This window comes from Enhydra lutris, unplaced genomic scaffold (genome assembly GCF_002288905.1).
Source record: "Enhydra lutris kenyoni isolate GAN:26980312 unplaced genomic scaffold, ASM228890v2 scaffoldscaffold21, whole genome shotgun sequence".
Lineage (NCBI taxonomy): Eukaryota > Metazoa > Chordata > Mammalia > Carnivora > Mustelidae > Enhydra > Enhydra lutris.
This window is the reverse complement of record NW_019154105.1, coordinates 24,082,215-24,106,181: the sequence shown is the minus strand read 5'-3', so window position 1 is coordinate 24,106,181 and position 23,967 is coordinate 24,082,215. Positions and strand designations below refer to the sequence as shown.

At 37.9% G+C, this 23,967-nt stretch overlaps 1 protein-coding gene across 1 annotated transcript; it reads left to right on the top strand.

The window, feature by feature from the left end:
- The first annotated feature begins 7,058 nt into the window (after positions 1-7,058).
- Positions 7,059-23,099, top strand: LOC111148902 (exocyst complex component 1-like). The gene is made up of 3 exons (XM_022505678.1): positions 7,059-7,179; positions 16,234-16,364; positions 22,833-23,099. Exons 1-3 carry the CDS (start codon positions 7,059-7,061, stop codon positions 23,097-23,099), a joined length of 519 nt encoding a protein of 172 aa, XP_022361386.1.
- The last annotated feature ends 868 nt before the right edge of the window (positions 23,100-23,967 follow it).

Below are 23,967 nucleotides of genomic sequence, written 5' to 3'. Positions count from 1 at the left end.
ATAGCCAAGGGAAAACCACGGCCTTTCCCTAAGACTGATAACTACATTTTCATTCATTTAAGAGACATTTATTAAGAACCTATTAAGAGAGGAACTCATCTTACTGTCCCAAACTACTGGCATTTTTGTGGACACAGGTTGAATTCAAAGTTCTAAAAATGAAAAGGCTTTTAAAAAACAGGTTGAGACAAGAAAATAAGACCTTTACTTACAGATTAAACTGTCCTAAGGAATTTGTCTACAACTTCATAGCAAAGTTTTAAAATACTATTCATGTTCAAGTTGGAACAAGGCAGTATGGACTTGTGGTTCAGAGCACATATTATATAGCAAGACTGCCTGCGTCCAAATCCAGCTCCGCTACAATGTGAGATTGGGCAAAGAACTGACCACTTGTGTGAAAGTCTTCTCAAACATAAACCTGGAATAACAGTAATACCCACCTCATAGGACTATTGGGGAGATTAAAATAAGCTAACATCTATAAAGTTCTTAGAACAGAAGCTGGCACCTAGTAAGCATTATACAACTATCATGCACTTATTATGAATTGGCTATTATTAGTTGGATATCAAGTAATGTGTGTTTCTCTCTATCAACTAATTTGAAATGGCCTTATCTCCAAAATATGAAAAAAACTTGCTTAAAAACATCTAACTGCTACATATATATACATATATACGAGCACCCATTCTATAGAAATAATTTTATTTTTACTACCTTATGGCATTGAGGTATTCTCCTTTTGAACACAAGTCCTATATTCCATGGAATCAAATTAAGGCAAACAAAAATTTGTTCTTGGTGTTATTCTGCAGCATTCGAAGAAAATAGAAAACTTTTCTTTATAACCTTTCTTTAAATGTTTGCAAAATTGTATGAAAAGATGAAATCTTCCCTATAAATAAATTTGTGTATATAAAAGAATACTTTTTATAAGAGCACTTTTAGGATTTCTTTTTCTTTTTTCCCTTTTAATAGGAAACTGCCTTCTATAAATCCAGTGTTTTAAAATGACACTAGAACATTCCAAGCAAGAAATGTACTCCATCTCTGGCTGAGTCAGAGAAACCCGTTCTTAATGAGGACTCTGGCACTGACTGTGAACCACTGAAGCCTTCCTATTATGACATATTCTGCAATATTAGTGATAAACTGAAGTCTGAAATATCAAGTATCTCAGCAAGTCCTCATCAGGGAGTGTTAGAATGTCGGAGAAACTCTAACACCATCAGAATGGTGGTGGGCACCATCAGAAGGAATTCTATTTATTTTCCTTTCAGGGATAGGGCTGTATGCTCTAATAACTCTTGCAACAGAGTTGTGGGACTATATGAAGCATCGATAACTGGGAAAAAACAAATGGAAACCAGAGAAAACACTGGACAAAGTACATCTATTTGGAATTTATCCTAAATCATCAAAATGTGTCCGTGTGCATGCGTGCGCACGCGCGCACACACACACACACACACACACACACACACATACTGTCTTAGTCCATTTGGGCCACTATCACAGAATACCATATATTGGGTGGCTCAAACACAAAACATTTGTTTCTCACAGTTCTGGAAGCTTGGGAAGTCCAAGATCAAGGCACTAGCAGATTTGGTGTCTGGTGAGAGCCTGCTTCCTGGTTCTTCTCCTCGTGTCCTCCTCATGGAAGGAACAAGGGAGTTCTCTCTAGCATCTCTTTTATAAAGATGATCCCATTCATGAGGATTCCACCCTCATGACCTAATGAACTCTCAAAGGCTGTACTTCCTAATTCTATCACATTGGGAATTAGGATTTCAACTTAGAATCTGATCTACATTCTAGATCATTGTGCACTCACGTACACACACATGCACACACAGTATTTCTAGACTACAGTTACCAAGAACCTCTTTGATTAAAGAATATTTCTTGGATTAAGTAAAATATGATCTAATACAGTAATGGAATTTTTATGTGTATCTTCTTTATGTGTAAAAAAGATTAAATATTTTCATACTAACATTGTCCTGATTCCTAAAAATGAAAGTTTAAGAAATATAACACAGAATGGGCAGTTTTCAATATGTATGTAAAATAACATTAAAAGTATGTTCAGGACTCTCATAATGAAAAAGATTTGGTTACAATAACATATTATTAATAAGATATTCTTACCAAAGTTAGAAGCAATAAATATGGGACAGAGATGCATTACCCTTCTTGTCAAGCATTAAGGGGGGACTACCATGTTTCCACAGAATACTGTCCCCTCCGAGGGAAAATGGAGACAACCATGTACCTACCTCTTAGCTTTATTGGAAGACTAAATTAAACAATGTATATTGTAATGGCCAACACTTAGAGTCTCGAATTGATTAGTGCTGATAAATATTTTCTCTTCTCTCTTGGAGGACGTTCCAGGACTTAGTGATATGAGGGCATACACAACCACAGCCTTTTGCTTAAACAAAAGGCCTCAGAGTGTGGGTCTAGAAAGAAGACACAGTTGGGAACTAGCCTGTATTCACAGTGTTTACCACCACTTCCTCATGCACCTTCAGAGCAGACTTGAGAAGAGCAGAACTTTGGTCCACAACCTCTCAGTTAAGCCAACTCTTTAAATCCAGGGAACAATTACTCTTAACCCTGAGCTCTGTGTAAGCCTACACTCCCATAATTTGTGAACATGCAAAAGAGAGAATAATGTTATCTCTTGTACACATTATAATCCTGTTATTATGCACAGGTAGGACACTTACTCCTAGGTACCTTAAGCAAATAAATTATTCTGTGGTTGCAAGAGAATGTAAAATTTTTACAGTCTAGGTTGGGAAGTGATTACAGCAACACTCCGAAACTGAAAATTGAAAGAAAAATAGTTCCTTGATATCTGGGGAAAAAACTATGAGAATAAAATAGATCCAGACGGTTTATAGACTTAGAAATTATAGTCCACTCTTCTAGTTGTTGATTGTGTAGAATCCAGGCTTCACTTCCCCCAATTAAAACAAAAGTTAATTAATCTGTGAGTCTTAAGGACTCACAAGGAGGCCTTTTCTTCTGAGTAATTTACCCCCCTGTATAGCAGCTGGGCTAATCTATATAGATATAAGTTTCATTATTTTACCCAGGATGGTGGACTGGCTGGACCTCTTAATGAAACAGTAGGTATTAAAATTTCCTTCTCTAAGGACACCTGTGTCACTCAGTAGGTTGTGTATCAGACTCTTGATTTCAGTTTGGGTCATGATCTCAGGGTCATGGAATCAGGCCCTCCATCAGGCTCTGTGTTCACCATGGAGTCTGTTTGGGATTCTCTCTCCTTCTCCCTCTGCCCCTGCCCTCCCCCCGACTCACTCTCCTTCTCTCTAAAATAAATAAATAAATCTTTTTTTTTTTTTTTTAATGTTGCTTCCCTGTAGGAAATACATTTAGGGGATGATGGAGTTTTAAATATAAGGGTTTCCAAAAAACATCATTTTTTCCAATGGTTTTCCCATCATCATCCCCATTCACAATTCTGTAGGATTTAAAAAAATAGATTTACAGACTAGAATAATTGCTGGCCATGAGGAAAGAATGTTTTTATAGCTCCATTAAATATCTTTAAAAAAATTTTTTTTAAGTACTCTCTACACCCAGCATGGGACTTGAACTCATCACCCCACGATCAAGAGCCACATGTTCTACCGACTAAGCCAGCCAGGAACCCATTATAGTTCTCTTAAATATCTTAGTGAACATTTTGGGGGGTCTATTTGTTATTTCTCTATAACCTCTTCCATTGATGTTAGTTTCTAAAGGTTTAGTACTGTATTCCTTTCAATTGACAAAGAAATTAGGATATCTAGAGAGTTTCCTTGTTTCCCTTTTTATGATGAATCGCCATTTGTTATTTTCTTAAGGTTGAATCCTTTGATTCTTTATAACTTAGATAATGTTTTGATGGATTGGCCTCATAGAATGAATTAGAATCTCAAAAAAGACACTTATTAGCACTTTAATATGACTTTTCCCCTGGACTTTCAAACAAATCAATACAATAAGAATATTGAAACCAACTTGCAAATTGTTCCTGAACACACTTGTTGACAGCAAACATTTCAATTCAGAACTAAAAGGTCACTCTGTCAGTTCCTGAATCTCTACTTTCAACATTACTTAAGACCATACCACAATACATAGCCACTCTTCACTTATGAACTTTCAGAGAAGATTGTAGCAATTTCCTTCAGAAGTGCAGTTGAGACTCTCACAACTGAAGTGTGTGCATTCATGGCAATAAGAGCAAATGGATATTGATACAGAGTAAGTCATTGGTAAGACTGATAACTGTCGAGTCCAGCTATGAGGATATATAATTGCAAAATCGGCTGTGCAAAAAAGGAAGAAAGTCATTGTAAGACTGTTTGATTCACTGATTTATTCTTTTTGTAAATATTTACAGATAAAGTGAGTGAATAAATGAATGCAAGAACATTGAGGTTGTGCTAGACACTGCATATCACATAGCCTGATTGTATGGTCAGGAGAAAAAACATGGTTCCTGACCTCATAAAACTTAAGTCCAGCAGGAGAGAAAAACATTTTTAAAAATCACATAAATAAGTATCTCATTAAATTTCAATGACGACGGTGTTGATGAGCGTTCTGACTGTCATACATCTCCATAAGAGGACTAAAACACCCAGGAAATAACTTTTCAAGCGTAAAAGCTGGAAATAATATTTTCTCTGAAAATCTCTCTCTTGTAATGTGGATCCATTATCTCATTCCCTTAGTGTAAATGGAAAGCTGCTGTGTCATATTGCTTTTACCTTCCACCTTTCACATCTAATTAAGTACCATGGTATGTTGATTTTATCATCCCAATATATCTTCTATTCATGCCCCTTCTCCTTTTTTTTTTTTAAGAGAAGGGAGAGAGAGAGTGAGAGGGACAGAGGGAGAACAAGACAAAGAACCTTAAATAGGCTCCACACGTAGTGTGGAGCCTGATGTGGGGCTCAATTTCACAACCCTGAGATCATGACCTAAGCGGAACCTAAGAGTCAGATGCTTAATCAACAGAACCACCCAGGCACCCACCTTCTCCATTTCCGTATTTGAAAACATAGTACTAGTTCTCTGGTACTCTACCCAAATTCTTTTACTAGACTCCCGAATAGGAGATATTAAAGTAAGAAAGGACCCTAAAGATCATTCTTCAGATGGGGAAACTGAGGATCAGAAAGACAAATGTCTCACCCAGGACCCCACAATTTGGCCTAGCCACAGCCATGCCATTAATTTTTCTCTAGAGCAGCTAATATGGAAGCCATGGAACACTATTTATTGACTGCTTACGGTCATTCCCGGCCTCTTCTTCCTTGTTAGAAAATCCCCTTTCCTGTGGTAGGAACCAAAAATAACATATACTTATTTCCTAGGATGGCCATGTGACCCAGTTTGGGCCATCGCACTATAAAGGGAAGTCTCTGGCTGCTTTCTGAGAAAGAGTTTGCTTCTGACATAAAAAGAAATCAAAAAGTTACCAATCCCTGACACCCTGTCTTCCTGTCCTTGGAGCTAAATGACAACAGCCTAAGGACAAAAAGCCAACAGCTGAGGGCTGGAAGAATCAAAGCACTTAGGACCCTCATCTATGAGCCCTGAGCTGATCTTGAAACTGTCTCCTTGCAGACCTTTTATTATGAGAGTTTGAAGTCTTTCCTCCGTACAACTTTATGTCACGTGTTCTGTTACTTGCAGCTAGTGCGTCCTGAATGGTCACTGTTTCATTTCTTTATTTTCGCTTTACCCCTCTAAGCTCTACAGGAGCAAGGAATTGACCTATCTTTTTCATTGTGTATTCCCTGGCACAAAAATCAACCCTTGAGAAATATTTGTTGAATGAATGAATAATGAATGCCCCAAATCTTCACTGGCTCTCTACTTCTACAGAGTATAGTCCAAAGGGTTAATCTGGCATTCAAGGCCCTTTCTGATCTGGCCCCAGTCTACCTTTCCAGTCTTATCTTTTACTTTTCACGCAGGCTACCACTCAGGAAAACAGACTACTTCCTCTCCTCCCAAAGGCCCCCTGAGTTTTCTGATGAAGGCCTTTGGATCACAGAGTCTGTCTGTGGAATAGGCTCCTTCCCTCTCCCCGACCCCCACCCCCTCCCAACCTGGATACTTTTCACTCATTCTTCAAGCTCCAGATAGACCTTCTCCTACAGCACTTCCTCTGATACTTTTCAGGTACAAATATCTTCTCCATTCGTTCCCTTTTCTTTTGTGCCACATATCACTTTCAAACACTCACGCTAATTATTATGGTGTACTCCTCTCTATCAGATCATAAACTCCTTGGGGATAGAAGACTCACCCTCTCAAGAAACAAATAGAAAGATTTGCCCTGGTAGATACCTACTACATTTTTTCTTTGTGAGCAGGAGCATAAACAACATCAAAGGGAGCCCATTTAAACAATAATTCGGACCCAGGAATTGGTGCTGACTTTCACAGAAGCAAAGGTCTGATGAGTTGCCGGAGGGGAAAGAAGGAGGGCAAGATACTTTTTGGAAGTGTCGCCAGCGAGCTGTCTCTGGCCAATGATAGCAAAGTTCTTAATGGAAGATGATCCCAATCAATAGAACCAGACAGCTGGTTTATATAATGGAATCAAGCCGAAGCAGTGGTCTTCCTCTGCAGAGCGGCGCGAAAGGGAAAAGGCTATAGACTAGAATAACCAAGGGACTCCACAAGTAGAGCTGCCGGTGTTCAGAATTGTGATCCCCATCAGCAAACCACAGGAGAGCTCCAGAGAGCAGCCTCCTTGAGCCTGGATGCTGAGGAGTGACGGTGGGGCGGGTGTTGCCGCCGCCTTTTTGGCCGCTGCCACTGGGCACGCAGCGCAGTGAGGGGTCCGACCGCGCGCGCCGACCGCTCTGCGGAGCCCGGGTCTGACTGCGAATGAGAAGTTAAAGGGAGTGAGGGCTGGGAGGCGCAAAGCCCAGCAGGAAATCTAGGGAGCAAAAGGCGAGCGAGGGTGATCTTGAGCCAAGACATCAGGCCAAGTGGACCCGGAGGAAATGTCATCATTGGTGAAGGAGGACTTGGAGAAGAAACTGTTTAAGCCACTCTCGCAGCATCTGTACGAGTTTATTGAAATCGAGTTCTCAGTCCAGGACAGGTATTACCTCTGCGTGTCAGGTAATCTGTTCTTTCTCTTCTCACTTCGGAATGTAAATACCTCCCAGAGGCGTGGGTGATGAAAGGACAGGTTTGCATTTGTTTTCCGCTATAATAACAGCACGTGTATCTTCTGGTGATAGAGCTTAACCCTGCCAAGTTTAGGAATTTGGATGCCACAGGATTTTATTTTCAGTGCTAAAATGGAAGACAGAAAAATGATATCGTAGTAAGACATATCTTGGTTGATCGTTCAGAATGAAGCCAGGTATGTATTTTCCTGCTTTGATTATTTTGTCTCCAATTTTTTATTTAATTTTACTTGCATGGTATGTAATCTTAACGTGTAAGAGCTCATTTTTAAAAATTCAACAGAGAGCTTTCTGTATATTTTTAAATACACCGGAGAATTGAGTTATTCGGCTCTATTTCCAACCAGCCTGGACAACTAAGAGGTGCTCCTTTTTCATGCCAGGAAGGAGAAAAAGACCTTAGATTTTTCTTCTAAGGGCTTTTTTAGGCTTCCTGGGGGCTTATTTTGAAAAGAGAAATGATCCTCTAAAAATTGTTTCTCTTCTAGGAAGTGTGCTCACAGAAACAATACTTTAATTGTAGAAATTAGTTCATGAAGATGGAACTTCAAGGATAAGGGTCTGCTCTCTAAACTCTCTGCTCTCTAAACTACTTAACTAAAATATAGATATAGATACAGATTCCCTCATGTTCTTAAAATTCACAAAAATTTCCATACGTGGGAATAGGCTTTTGCGCTTAATTATGATTTGCCTAACCTGCCACGTTTGTGAATTAAGGCAGAAATGTTTGTGCCATTATTGAATTTAATATATAGCATTCCCTTTTCCCAATCCATGTCTTTTACTACTTCTCAGGAGCTTAGGAGGAAAGAGCTCAGAAACTCTCAGCATTTTCAGAAAACAACTTATTATAATTCTCTTCCTGATAATTGCCTCAGAAGGACTCTCTAAAGTTGTCAAGTTGGAGTACTATAGGGAAAGTAGAACAGCTTTCAATAAAGTGCTAAGAATTTTTTAAAATTCTATCATTCTTAATAAGAACAATATTTACTCAATAATAGGCATATTAATACTTATCTAACACTTTATCTAGCATGTGTTGCTATATAAATACAGAGTAAGAGGACTTGGCATATCAGCAAGGTAAAAAACTTAATTGGCCCGGAAAAAGAAAGAAATTAAATTGTGGAAAAAAGTCAAATGAAATAATTTTAGAAAATATATTGTATCTTAACCACAAAATTACTAAATTTTTAAGTATTTTGACTTAATATATTAAAGAAGATGTTTATTCCAACATTAACATTTAATTATTTTATTCCTTGATGATCCTCTTTATAAAGTTAATTACTTATCATGTAACATTAGTATATAAATATTTTTAAAGAAAACTTATAAAAATAAAATATCTGAACAATACATATATCTAACTTACCAAATATAATTTAATTCTTCTCTCTAATCATATAAATAACTAAACTTGTCCTATCTGACATGAAAAGAAAGGCCCCTAGAATTAAACTTTCAGAAATGGATAATGTCTTTTTTCTCTTGTTCTTGTGTTCTAAGGAAGATGCAATGGGCTAGGGTTATCTGCTATCTTTTTTCATAAATGACCTGAATCCTTTTAACAAGGTTCAGAAGGTCAAGAGGTTAACATTCATAACGTGTGAAGACAACCTCTTTAGGGTTCAATTTTCTCATCTGGAAAATGACCAAGTAGCGTAGATGATCACTTTCATTAGTAAAATTCAATGATTCTCTTCTGTAAGAAGTAAGGAAGGAAAAAAGAATGAAAAAAACAACAACAAAACAAAACAAGGTCTTCTCAGATGTGACGAGAAAGCAAGATTGTGATATTTCAGATAAAAGTTAACATTATAAGTCATAATTATTCCCAGTTTTTCATAGCTCTTCTCTATATTGTATCCATTAGTTTGAGAGCACTTTGACTAAATGTAACATCTCTTTATGACCCTTTCAAATAATTTAGGCAGAATGGTAATTGAAAATGAAGTCAGTGTAATGATTGATGGTCTTTAATCTTTGATCATGCTTTACTTAGAAGATTTCTAATGATGTGAATCAAACAGGTCATATCACAATTATTGAGGCGAGTAACTCCAAATTTTGAATGTTGGCCACCTTCACAGAATAGAGGCTCATAGTTATAATTTTCTCTTTATATGCTACAGTCTAGCAGTTCTAAATTTGTAAGAAGTGAAGGCAGGACCAACTGAACTCCATCAGGTATTTTTCAAACTAAAGAAGAAATGTTTAAATAAGTTAAATTTTCTACTTATCTAATCAGAATCTGTCTTTTGCAGAGGTCTCACAGCCAGATGATTGGGATGTACTGTTATCTTTTTTTCTTTAAGATTTATTTATTTATTTACTTATTTATTTGACAGACAGAGATCACAAGTAGGCAGAGAAGCAGGCAGAGAGAAAGTGGGAAGCAGGCTTTCGGGGCTCGATCCCAGGACCCTGGGACCATGACCCAAACCGAAGACAGAGGCTTTAACCCACTAAGCCACCCAGGCACTCCAGGATGTACTGTTATCTTGATACTTCACCTGATTGATGTCAAGAATCAGATGCCATAAACCTAATCTCCTTCTCTGTATCTTGCTAGGATTTACTTTGAGGATTTCTTGGCACCTCCTTCCAACTCAGAGTTTGCATGGTCATTTCTCCTTGAGTTAAGCTTCCCCTAGCCTAGAGCATCGTTATCCCTGTCAGCTAAAAGCAGCATGTTCTTACAGAAGACAAAGGAGCCCTATTTTATGCGGGCACTAGAAAGGGATAAGTCACTTGTGCAATGATGAGTGCAAATGAATTAAAGAAATTCTGAAGGGCTTGAAATAGTATATGCAGCATTCACCATAACCGAATAGGAAGTAGCAAGGCATGGTAGAATGGACCCTGGGATGCTCGCAATCAGACAGGTCTGGTATAAAACCTGACTCTACTTTGTCCACCTGCCAGCTGTGAAATTTGGGGCAAATAATTAGCCTCTCTGGCCTCAGTGTTGGTATCTCTGAAATGGAAATAATGACACCTACATTTACACATAGTTTTCTTCTGTTAAAGCCTAACTAGGAGAAAAACAAACATGGTAAATTATGTTCCAAATAAATAAAATAGAAAGTAGGGTTATATTTTTTAAATGTGCAGAAAAATATATTTACTGTGAAAACATGCTGAAATATATTTGTATAAATGTATATACTATAAACATTTATAGTAAAATGAAAATAGACACTAAACATATGTATTATATTTAATATATAATGAAAATTGAGATATATATTTTATAAATATAAATTATATACATATTCAGAAAAAGATTATTTTAAGCGTTCTCATCTATTTAGAAAAGCATTTTTCATTTATAAATGTTAATTTTAAAATAAATGGCATTGTCTAGAATTATGAAAACTGTGTGTATAAATTATCCATATGTGTTATATTTTAATGTCAGAACAGAATTTCTGTGAACCAGGGAATCTAACAATTTTGTCAAACCATTTACAATAAGAATGGTAACAATAAGGGTGTTAAATAAGAATAAATTAACAAGAAAAAGAAACAAAATATTAGAGACTGGGTGCCTTATAAACAACAAATATTATTTCTCAGTTTTGGAAACTGGGAAGTCCAACATCATGACACCAGTAGACTCAGTGTCTGGTGAAGACCACTTCCTCAGAGACCATCATCTTCCTGTAACCTTACATGGTAGAAAAGGCAAGGGATTTCTCTGGAGTCTTTTCATAAAGGTACTAATGCCACATCACCTCCCAATGTGTCCACCTCCTAATACGTCACCATGGGGGTTAGGATTTCAAAAATGAATTTTGGGAGGACAGAAACATTCAACCTATAGCGCTCAATAAGCCCCAAAATTGATTTTATAAAAATATTTCTAGAAAAAAATACGATTTGAAAATTGCTTTTTAAATGAAATCAATAATAGCATTCTCAATGACCCTAAGACATCACTGATACATTGAAACATTTTCACTGAAACTTCCTATCTTTGATATCTCCTGGTGGTTTTTTTCATATTATTTAATTTCAATGATGAAAACAATTATGTAACACTAGGATTGTGAAATAGCAGCCATTTGTTTATTTAAAACATTTCTGTATAGCTTATTTGTGAGCTAATTTTTTTCTCCATTCAGCAAAATTGTATTGGTTCAATTAGCCAACCTTCTTCCCATTTAGTCTTATGAATTACAGTGACTGTTTTATTGTGGCAATAGAGGCAGTTATTAATGACTGTTTCTTTTGTTATTAAAAGTGAAAATAAATGGTTGGTGTGAAGTTAATTTCATAATTCTGAAAATGCTGACTAAACTAGTAATATTGGAGCAGGTTATTTTGAAGTTCCCTTAGTCTATAGATATTACTCACTAAGTCATAGTTGTATAATGACATCTCTGATGTTACTGAAACCAACTCTCTAACACGTGGACTATATAAACACATTTCTGTTTTAAGACAATGTGGTAAGTTTCCACTTTGCCACTGCATTAATGTGGATATGGCCATTTAATTTCAGCTGTAAGCAGATCCCAAGCATGGAAATTAGGGATTGGGTCCGCTCCAGCATGAGTAGACTTCTTTGACTCTTGGCTAAAGACAATTCTTGGAGCCTCCTTGACTCCAGAGGAGGCTACTTTTGCCAAATTGAAGAGTCTGCACTGTGTCTGTGCTGCATCATTGCCTCAAATGGTTGCCTTTTAAAGTGTGCTTGTTTTCTTAGTTTGGTGTTAATGAGACAGTAACCACTAATGTGAGACAGTAACCATTAACGTAAGAAAACTTGATAACTGGTAGGTCCTCTCTCCTTAATGTCTCTTTCTGTCCTTTATAGAACTGCTCAAGAAAACGTTCTAGAATTTAAAGCTCAGCCTATCACTTAAAATCCTTCAGCAACAACCCTTTTCCCAAGACCCCTCCACACACACACAGCTTTTCGGAGAGCATTTCAACTCCTAAGCCTAGCATTCCAGACCCTTGAAGAGCTACCTCCTGCTTTCCCTGGTTCCTACCACCTATCCACCCGCACACTTCATGCCAACAATACCAAATATCTATCATGACTCAAAAGGGTCAAGTACTTCATGCTTTTGTACGCATGCTGTTCCAGAAGTCCCTCAACTCCTTTCTTTATTCTGCCAACTCCCACTGCCCTTTACAACTCAGGTGACCCTCTTCAAGAAGCTCTCCCTCACCCCACCAGTCGGGCGAAAATGTCCCCTCTCCATTTTCCTCTATTACCCGGTCTGTGCTTCCCTCATTCACAGTACTGTGATCACCGGTGTTCTTTCAGAGCTTCCTGAGCTCTGTGAGAGCAAGAATGGTGCCTTATGGGAATTCATTGTTTTCATGCCTGCCAGAGGGCCTTATACAAAAGGGGAACTCAAATATTTATCAAATTAATGAAATGAATGGGTGGGCCTACAGGCAATCAGCTAACTATCAGAACATGTAGATGAGGCAGTGGAATTTGCTTCCAATTACATTTCCACATACTATTCAGTTATTTCTCCCCACACCCATCCTCTCCCACACCCTAAGTAGCGAGTGAGACAGCAAACCAGAACAGGAACATTGTCCTTTTCCTGAGGTAGAGCCTTTGCCTGAGCAGACACAGCTGCCTCCTGGTGGAAGGAACTGCCTCCAAGATCTTGTCTTTAGTAAGCCTGAGAGCATCAATTCTGCCTCCACTTCAACATGCCATCCTAAAGGTTTCCTTTCTGATCCTTTCCTCTTCCCAAAGCTAACATCCAGACCAATGGAAATAGACCTTTCTTAGAGCTGGAGAAATGTACGGAGAAATGTACAGAGAAACCCACCAATTTTTGGAGGCTCACAGACTCTGAGCCAGTTTGCTGGTACCTAGTTGAAATCTTCATTTCCGAATCATCTCAAGGACATACTCTTAAATCACTCCCTTCATCCCCCAGAATACACGATCCTTCCTCTTCCAAACTCGTGGAATATGTGATCTAAATCATAGCCTTTAGTCTCCTCCTGTTTCTTGTTTTAATCCTACCTAATCCAGGAACTGGCACACAGTATGTACTCAGTATCAGTTCATGCATGAAGGAGTCTTCTACAAATTGTTCTGCTCTCACCATTCCCGAGAAACTGACCTCAGGAAAGAAATCAATGCTATTTCCCAAGTCAGATTCGGTGCCAGGTCTGAACTCTGCTTTACCCAACAAAGTGACTTCATGGGATGGTCTCCAATTTTTTAAATCCTCTGTCCTCTTGATTTCCACAGCATCGCATTATTGGGCTTGTCTCTTCCCATGGCACTTTCTCAGACCTCTCTACTGATACCTTTTTCTTCTCTGTTCTGTCTCACCTCTTTCCTCTGCTCTTTTCCCTATAAACTTGGTCTTGGAAATCTGTCCACACAGAAAAATCCCAAGCCCCCATCTCCACCCCTAAACTATAAACTTCCATCTCCTTCTCTTCTGAGATTGCTTATGGACACCTTCTCTGAATGTCAAAAACTAAACTCATTATTCTGCCCAAGCAGGTCACTATCTGTACTCTCCTGTTTAGGTTTCCACCCAGTGTTGTCAATGCCTCATTTGAAATCTTACTTAGATCTGCCACATCTATTACACTGCCCACATCCTGTGCCTAGTTTACCACAGCCTCTTAAAACAAAATAAAATACTTTAGGGACGCCTGGGTGGCTCAGTTGGTTAAGCAGCTGCCTTCGGCTCAGGTCATGATCCCAGCGTCCTGGGATCGAGTCCCACATCGGGCTCCTTGCTCAGCAGGGAGCCTGCTTCTCCCTCTGCCTCTGCCTGCCATTCTGCCTGCCTGTGCTTGCTCTCTCTCCCTCTCTCTCTCTCGGACTAATAAATAAATAAAATCTTTAAAAAAAATAAAATAAAATAAAATAAAATACTTTACCATTTACTGACCCCAGGCACTATCCTACCTCATTTTTATACTTTATCTTTAGCCTGTACATGCCATGAGTTTGTAGAACTCTGATCTTGCTTTACAACTTGACTGAATGGAGGTTTAATCTCTCTGGACATGAAGTAGTTTACTCAGACCACACTGTACAAAGTGGTATCATGATTTGAATCCAAACTGTCTAAAGCCAGAGCCCACTAAGCCTTTCAGTTCTTCTCCAATGTATCGTGTGCTCCACTGCTCCCAGAAAAATACTCCTTTAACAGGGCCCCTCTGTACTAGCCCCTGCTCCAAGGAAGAAAGAGACTTACTGAGTAGGTATTACTGCATGAGCTTTCACTGAACACCTGATGGAGAGCCTTCTTAGATTGTCGACCTGTAGAGGACTGAAGTCACTGAGAACTGGTTGCCTTAATTTCAGTCTCACTTGCACCTTCAGAGGTTAATTACTCCCTTCACCAGGCCCGAATCTGGAGCCCTCACTGTCCAGACCAGAATCCCATCCCTTCCACCAGAGGGAGGATTCAGAGATCACAAGTCCTCGGTGGTTTCTATCCCTTTTCAAATCCATAGTTTTTCAAAACATTTTCACAATCTTCTCTCAACCTAGTTCACCCTATTGCCCACCCTATCCTCTCTCCAACCAGTCTATCCAGTCCACCTGCTCTAATTCTATTTGTGAGGTTCAGCTTCTATTGTCATCCTTTTCCTCATGCTGTCCTTCACATAGAGATGCTTTCAGTATCACCCCTGCCTTCCCAAATAGGACGGATTTAAATCCTTTCTAAAATTCTATTTCTCCCAGAATCCCTTCCTTAACTATCCCGAACCTCTCCCTCCTCAGGACTCCCATTGAACATATTGTCTGCTGCACATTGTTTATCTAGCATTATGATTGTATTATCATGTATTGCTTTATACCTTCTTAACCAAGAGGATATGCCAAAGTAGCACTTTCCAGAACCAAAAGAAAGTTCCTTAAAGACAAATTCCAACCTCACTCTTAGGGGACAGAACCAGTTTGCAACTCTCGAAGTGACATCATCCGTCTGGAAAGAGGCTTTCAGATATTCAATTCCCACCCCAACCTCTTTATAATATACCTATATACCATTATATACCATCATTATGTATTTCATGTGACTCACATGTATTAGAATAGTCTCTTCAACAAGCCCACAGTTTCTAGAAGGCAGGGACCATGTCTCATACGTGTATCCCTTTTGGCATCTGTAATAGCTCTATCAGGTAAATAGCAGATTCTCAGTAAATACTTCTTTATTAATTCATTGATCATTTTCAATCCAGGAGCTCCAACATCAAATGTTGATTCTTCTGATGTGTTCAGATGAGACCAAAGATTTTAAGTCCAGGAAATTATTTCCCTCATTTTGTTCACATCAAATAAGCAATGATTTTTCGCATGCTTTTTAAGGTATAGTACTAAAGCTTTTTGTCTTGATGGCACACTTTGAATGCTAAAATTTGGAGACATTCTAAAGAAGATTAAAAGTCTCAAACAATACCAAACAGGCCAACAGCAGCTGCAATCCAAGCACTTCTACATCAAAAATCTTACAGCGACTTTAAAAGAAAGCATGCAGTGTGTTCGTATGGTCACTCTTCAACACTGTGTTGCTGTGTGAGCAGAACTGTTTGCTTTCCTGACCTCACTTTCCATATTGTCATAAATTAAAATTCTAATTTGTTCTGGTAAATACTTTGGCACTGACTGTATGCTAACTCTCTTATTTCCTGTCATGAGTCGAACCCCATTCTCCACCCCAAAGCTCATAGCTGAAAGCACATAGCTCAGTGCTCCATCTGACTGACATTACCACAGCAGTATGTAACCACAGTTGTAGCAAAAAATAAGTTAACATATGGAGCAAATTAGGGGGCGTACTCATGAAGGTTCAGATACATCAGGGTTCATCAGTGGGGTACAGATATAATGAAGCCTCAAACTTGGTTCTATGAAAAGGAGATATATAAATACTGAAAAGTGTAAAAAGTATAACTTGATGAATAATTTATTACCTTCTAAGAGTTCATGTAAACTAAATGTTTTTCTGCCCTCCAGTGACCAAAAATGAAGAAGTAAAAATAATTATGGTGAAACACTACAGAATAGGTTTAGATGAAAAATATGAAGTAACAAAAAAGTGGTCTTTGAACGATCTGCAGATGATTGATGGAAAAGAAGCAGATACCGTAAGTGTTATGTTTTGCAAGGGAGATGTGGGATCAATATGCTAGAAATCTTTACGTTCAATATCCTACTTCATATTATTCTTGGCATATACTAAGTGTTAAGATGACATAGTGTTCTTAAGTGCTATAGGTTTTTCTGCTGGGATAATCCACTGGATTTTTTGTTGTTGTTGTTCCATTTTTCTGAGCTGAAGTTTGAATTTTCGTCTTTTAAATTTAAAAGCATCTTTCTCAAGGGGTTCTTAACAGGTTAAACATGATCTACCAGTCAATCCTAAAACTTTATATGATGCTTCCACCATCACCCTCTCCCCACCCCAAGTTCCTCCATTAAATGTTGGGGATTCCTTCCTCATCTTCTTCAAACTGCTGTTCCTTAACCACTTGAACCTCCAGAAACTATTAACTCTTGGAAATCCTACAACCTTAGAGTTGAAAGCGGGGGAGAGGGTGTATATGCAAATGTCTCCACAGGACCACTTAACACGTGATTTTCTCACTCTTCTCTTGAACTCATCCACTGATGGGGAACTCCTTATCATGTAAGGAAGTCCATTCAACTTCTGAATCACCATACTTTATTTTTAAATTTCCTGCTATGTTTAACCAAAAATTTACTTCACTCCTAACATCCAGCCATCAGTCCTGGTTTTGCCATTCAGAGCGATTTAGGAAAAATCCAATCCTCCTTTCACATAGCAGGCTTTCCAATATTTGAAGATGATTATAATATTCCCTCAAGGTTTCTCTTTTCTAGGTTAAATGTACCCATTTCATTCTTTAAATAACTTTCATATGAGGATCAAATAAGGTAATATGATGGGACAATACAAATGCTAAGAGGTAGTAGCTTACTTGTGATTTCTTTCTGATGACATTGCTTCAACACCCTCCCTCCACCTTTTTCTCTCCCCTGGAATGCTCCAGCTTTTCAGAATTAAATACAATAGTTTAGAATTAGTGTGACTAGTTTGTATTTCCTATGATCTAAATTCTTTATTTCTATTAAACACTTACCTGAAACCTCAGGTCTTTTGTGCCTGAATTACCATTTAACGTGATCTGCCATAGCCTCTACTTACATAGAATAAAATTTAAATTAGGGCTCTTGGGATCTGGCTTCTTTATTTCTGGTCATTCCCCCTTAAACTATACAAATCCACAGTGCTTAACTACTGATTCTTGAGGTTTAAAATGCCCAGTCACCTCCATCTCTCACCCCATTCCCAGATTCCCCATTGGATAACGTCGTACTCATGTTTTCCTTCCCCAAAACCCCCATTGCATTTTGCATGTAAGTTACAGACATAATTCTACAAACTGCAATTGTTGGCTTACTCTGTCTCTCTTCTGGATGGAAACCCCCTAAAAAACTGAGACCATGACTTTTCATCTTTTATCATAGTCTTCTGCCTTGTAGATAGTAAGCATTCAATAAGTGTTGGTGGTTTTGTTGGATCAATTTAAGCTTTTTTATTCTTTTTTTATTATTATGTTCAATTAGCTAAGATATAGTACATCATTAATTTTTTATGTAGTGTTGAACGATTCATTAGTTGCATATAACACCCAGTGCTCATCACCGCATGTGCCCTCCTTAATGCCCATCACCTGGTTACCCTATCCCCCCATCCGCCCCTTCCTTCTGTAACCCTCAGTTTGCTTCCTGGAGTCCAGAGTCTCTCATGATTTGTCTCCCTCTCTGATTTCTTCCCATTCAGTTTTCTCTCTCTTCCCCTGTGGTCCTCCACGCTATTCCTTATGTTCCACATATGAGTGAAACCATATTATAATTGTCTTTCTCTGCCTGACTTATTTCACTTAGCGTAATCCCCTCCAGTTTTATTCATGGCAGTGCATTTGTTCTTAATCCTAGTGAATACCATATTCTTAGTTTGGCCTATTATTCCCACCTATCAAATCTTTTAACACCTGATTTTTTTTAATATTCACTGTATTATGATGCAGATTCAATGAACACAATATGTAGGACTTGATTCAAATCAATAATAAAAATGATGAAGCAGGCAGAGCTAAATGCCATTTGGGTAACCTCTAGGTAATTGTTAGGTTACTATTACCACCACTTGTAATATCTCTCCCTGATACCATCTCACATTTAGTTGAACTCTTACCAGATACCAGGAACCCATGAAGCTCTTTTCATATATAATTTCACATAATCATCACAAAACCCTATAGAATTAGATTCTGTTATTACTTCCAATTTACAGATGAGGAAAACAGAACTCAAAGAGATTAATTGACTTGCCCAAGGTCACAAAGCTATTCAGTGATGGAGTTGGACTTTGCCCAAAAATCTATTAATTTGCCTTCTTTGGACTGCTTGTTTAACATCTTTACAAGTTCATATATTCATTCATTCATTCATTCATTCATTTAGAATTTGTGGTATACCAAATTGTGCTAGGCTCTGAAGATACAGTGGTAAAATGGACAGACATAAGCACTTAATTCTACCTTACTTACTTATTTACTTAATTATCTGGTCTGAATGCCTGAATTTTGCCATTATGATCTTTACTGAAATCAATATATGCTATCTGCCATTATCTTGACATCACCTAGGAATCAATCCTATTTAAAAATTTGGTATGTTTGGCATAACTTCTTGGCCAAAGCATGCTGGATATCATTGTTTTTTTTTTTTTTTTTTTTTTTTTCCTGTACTCACATAACATTTTTCTGATAATATATTCAACTTAAAGTTTCAGACACTTAGGAAATAATTATTATAGCATATCTATATGATGGAATGTCACATGTCATTAAAAATGATGTTTCTGCAAGAATGGCTCAGAACACAGTTGTTCACCACTTAATAAGCTTTTTTTGTTTGTTTGTTTGTTTGTTTTAAAGATTTTATCCATTCACCTGAGAGAGAGAGAATGAGAATACAAGTAGGGGGAGAGGCAGACAGAGAGGGAGAAGCAGACTCCTTGCTAAGCAGAGAGCCTGATGTGGGACTCCATCCCAGTACCTGGAGACCAGGACCTGAGCCAAAGGCAGACGCCCAACCATCTGAGCCAAATTTTAATAAGTTTTTTAAAAGTCAGCCAAATACAAAGGTTTTTTTGCTATTATCTCATTTTGCATATTTAGAATATTTCATATTATTGAAAACTAATATCTGAAACTTAAATTCAATTACAAAAAATACATACAGGTATACATATTTACACATGTATATGTATAGATGAAAGAAATAAGTATTTTAACAATAATTACCTCTGTGTGATGGAATTTCATATTTTTTTAAAGATTTCATTTATTTATTTGACACAGAGAGATCGCAAGTAGGCAGAGAGGCAGGCGGGGCAAGGGTGGGGTGTGGGGAGCAGGCTCCCTGCTGAGCAAAGAGCCCAATGTGGGGTTTAATCCCAGGACCCTAAGATCATGACCAGAGCTGAAGACAGAGGCTTAACCCACTGAGCCACCCAGGTGCCCCAGGATTACATATTTTTAAATTATTATTTCTTCTTTACACTTTCATGTACTTGTCAAAATTTCTATACTGCATTGAATTTTATCAGAAATCAATATCAAGGGGCTCCTGGGTAGCTCAGTTGGTTAAGCATCTGACTCTTGATTTCAGCTCAGGTCATGATCTCAGGGTGTGAGATTGAGCCCTGCATCAGGCTCTGCACTGGGTGTGGAGCCTCCTTAAGATTCTCTTTCCCCCCTCCACCCCCTACTCATGCTCTCTCTCACACTCTCTCTTACTGTGCTGTTTAATAAATTAAAAACATTTAAAAAAAAGAAATCGAGGGATGCCTGGGTGGCTCCGTTGGTTGGACAACTGCCTTCGGCTCAGGTCATGATCCTGGAGCCCCGGGATCGAGTCCCGCATCAGGCTCCCAGCTCCACAGGGAGTCTGCATCTCCCTCTGACCTTCTTCACTCATGCTCTCTCTCACTGCCTCTCTCTCAATAAATAAATAAAAATCTTTAAAAATAAAAAAAAAAGAAATCGATGTCAAGTTCACTGATCTAGTTTCATGACTTAACCATCCCTGTCTCTTTTTTGGGCCATTTTTCTTTTCTTAGTTTTCTCTCAAGTTCTCAAATATTACTGGTGTCATAATGATTTTCTACAAGCTTGGTCAGTGCCTGAGGTTGTATTCAGCAAGGCTGTCAATGTAGATTCCCTGGAAATAGCTCGCTGTGGTCTATTTCTTCCTTACCTTCTGGCCTTGATTCCATCCCAACCTTGTTGATTCTTCCCTTTCCCGTGGAAGATCATCATGAACTAGATACAAAAGAAAAGTTGAGTATTTCTTATTTTCTCACCTAAAACTTTAGGACCTAAAATACTAAACTGCCAGGAATTAAAAAAAAAAAAAAAACCCTTATCATATTCAAAGAGCATTTTTTTCAAAGATTTGGTTTCTGTGGATGAAATGAAAATATCCCAGATGTTCTGGGAATTTCTATGTCTCCTCTCTTTCGGAATTGAATCCTCAGAAGTCAGCATTTATTATATTTTTCTCAACAACAATGATACGGTTTTAAATAGAACAGTTTTGAGCCAGAGAGTTATCAACTTTAAAGTGAAATGGAATTGAAATTGAAGTCAGTCTATAATGCAGAAATCAAAAGGACTGGGGATTTGGAGAGTGATGTGGTATACCAGGAGGACGGGTGGTGTAACAAAACATTGGGCTGGGTTGATTGAGATCTTGGTTCTTATCCTGACTCTGCCAACAACTACATGTGTGACCTGGGCTCCACCTCTCTGGAAACTATCATCCCAGCCATAAACAAGAGGTCACTGAGTGATCCATGAGATCCCCTGCTAGCTCTAGGATTGTATGGGAAGAAAGAACAAGAGAAGAGAGAGAAAGAGAGGGAAGGAGGTACTTGTATTCCATGTGCATGCCTCCTCCGGCTTCAGTTATTAGGCTAAAGGAGAAAAGTAATCTCTGAGTATCTCAAAGGCATACGGATATTATCTACAGGATAAGGAACAAATGTTCCGGTGAGAAAACTATATAAAGAACATGATTAGTATGGTGATAGAATGGGAGTGATTTCCTTTTATTGGGATTTCCTGCAGAAGTGTCTTTCAAGCTGAAATTATGACAGCCAGGAAACTTTTTGCAAGGTGTGGCTCAAGGGAACACTGTGTTTAAAAATCACATCACTTTTGTACAATCTTGTTTGAAAGCATTGGGTTTTTTTTTTTTTAATTTAATGGTAGGAAGCAAAGTAGCATTTACACCAGTATCACAATCTATGGGGGAAGATTAGGGGGAAAAAAGAGCTATTATTTATTACACCCTACACATGCAGTTTTTATAATTAATCTCATATAAATTTCATAGTAACTTTTTCTAAAATGAGGAGAAAACTGAAGGTCAGATCAGGTAAATATTTTGCCCATGGTTACATCAGAGATTTGAAATGGTTATCTAACTTCAAAACTCATGTTCTTTCTCCTGCCTCCCACAAGAATTTTCTTATTTAAAAGAGAAATTGCAAATGCATAAGCTATTTCTGTATAATGTTTATACACTACATGGTAACAAATTATTAATAGTCTGGTTTGGTCTCTCTCTACCTCCTTGTCATTTAGGGCAACACTTACTCCTCCTGTCTTTTTATAGGACTACTTCTGATCCGTTCAACACACATTTGTTGAGAACTTAGTAGTTGCCATGGATAAGCACTAGGAACACAGAGATAAATAATTCAAAACCTCTGACCTCAAAAAGAGTTAGGGGTTAGACAGTTAATGAATGTGGAAGCATTTTGTAATGGAAAAGCATTTTATAATTGCAAGGCATTGTTGTTACTGCTCTTAGTAACAGCAATGATTATTTTAACATATAGGACCTAGATGAGATTCGGTGTCCACTTTTTCTCAGAACACCTCCGCTAGATGTATGGCAACAGCCAGGAGGAATCAATAGAGGCAGTCTTAAGTAATTTGACAGTTTCAGTCAAATGATTTAATGATCCCAGCTATTAACTTCAAAGATAATTCCTTGCTATTAACTTCAAAGTCAGCAAGCTGGTGATCTGTAGCATGGCAAAACTAATCTTGCCATCTTATATTACCCCCTTCTACCACTGGAATATCACAAGGAGCCAATCTCCTAATAAAGGAAAGGAGAAATCTTTTTATTCTCTTTTTCCACCCCTACTTATCCTCTCAAACTTACTACTGTGGGAAGAGTTGGTAACTCTGCATCTTGAGACATGTTTTATTTGAATCACTGAAAAATCACAGAGGCTTCAGAAAATAATCTTCTGTATTATTGTTCTCTTTAGAAGCAATATGTTTAAACCAGATAGCTTTGGAAAGCTCATTTGTAGATTTTAGGAATATGTTTGATACTGACATTTTAGGATCAATAAGCATATGTAAGAGAATATGAGAGAATCTCCAGGAAATCTAGCTACTTTCCTGGCGACAAGCTTAATCATGCCTCTCTTTTTCTTCTAGGACAATCCATTTTTTGATCTGCATTTCAAGAAAGTGTACAGCTTAGAAGCATACAGTTGTGCTTCTAAATATGCCTTTGCTCGAACTGTAAATAAGCTGAATCATGCCTATCTTAGGAAGGACCTACAGATTGTGAACTTTGATTCTACTTACATTAATGATGATTCCATTTGGTCCTCCAACAACAAGGATTGCTTGGTTCTTATGAGAATATGCTTTTATGCTTTCAATCTAGTGTGCTTGTCCCTGTGTCCCCTGCCACTCTGAAGATGTAGCCCATGTTCCTCCATCAGTGTTCCATGAAAATGGTTCCCTAGGTAAATATCGATAGTTGTGATTTTGTTTTTTCCCTTCATCAGTGACTCTTATTAATATGAAAATAAAATGATGCTTTTTGAATGCAGTGAAATATGTTTTGATGCAATCATTCAACATTTAGGACTTTTCCCTGTGTGTTTCTTAGTAACTTAGGAAGGATCTGGATGGTTTTGCCTACATTTGTATTCTGCTAAAAAGTATCAAGAAGTATCTTGAAAGGCCTGAACAAATGGAAAGACATCTGTGTTCATGGATTGGAAGAATTAATATCATCAAGATGTCTGTACTACCCAAAGCAATCTACAGATCCAATGCAATCTCTATTAAAATTCCAAAAACACTTTTAGCAGAACTGGAAAAGGCAATCCTCAGAATCATATGGAATTGCAAGGGGGTCTGAACAGCCACACGATCTTGAAACGGAAGTACAAAGCTGAAGGACTCATATCTTCCAATTTCAAAACTTACTACAAAACTACAGTAATCAAAACAGTGTGGTACTGGCATAAAGATAGCCATATACACCAGTGGGATAGAATTGAGAATTCAGAAATAAATCCAAACACCAGTGATCAACCAATTTTTGACAGGGGTGCCAAGTTCATTCAAAGGGGAAAATAATCTCTTCACCAAATTGGGCTGGGACAACTGGATATCCCCAAGTAAAGGAATGAAGCCCCCATCTTACACCATATATAAAAATCAACTTAAAATGGGTTAAAGACTTAAATGTAAGACCTGACACCATAAAATTCCTAGGAGAAAATATAGTGGTAAATCTTCAAGACCTTGGATTTGGCAACAGAGTCTTATGAAA

Bases quoted from the DNA above. Each gene is read 5' to 3' on its own strand.
- LOC111148902 (XM_022505678.1), top strand. From the start codon at position 7,059: ATGTCATCATTGGTGAAGGAGGACTTGGAGAAGAAACTGTTTAAGCCA. The intron at 7,180-16,233 runs GTAATCTGTTCT...TCTGCCCTCCAG, and splicing joins GTATTACCTCTGCGTGTCAG to TGACCAAAAATGAAGAAGTA. The intron at 16,365-22,832 runs GTAAGTGTTATG...TTTTTCTTCTAG, and splicing joins ATGGAAAAGAAGCAGATACC to GACAATCCATTTTTTGATCT.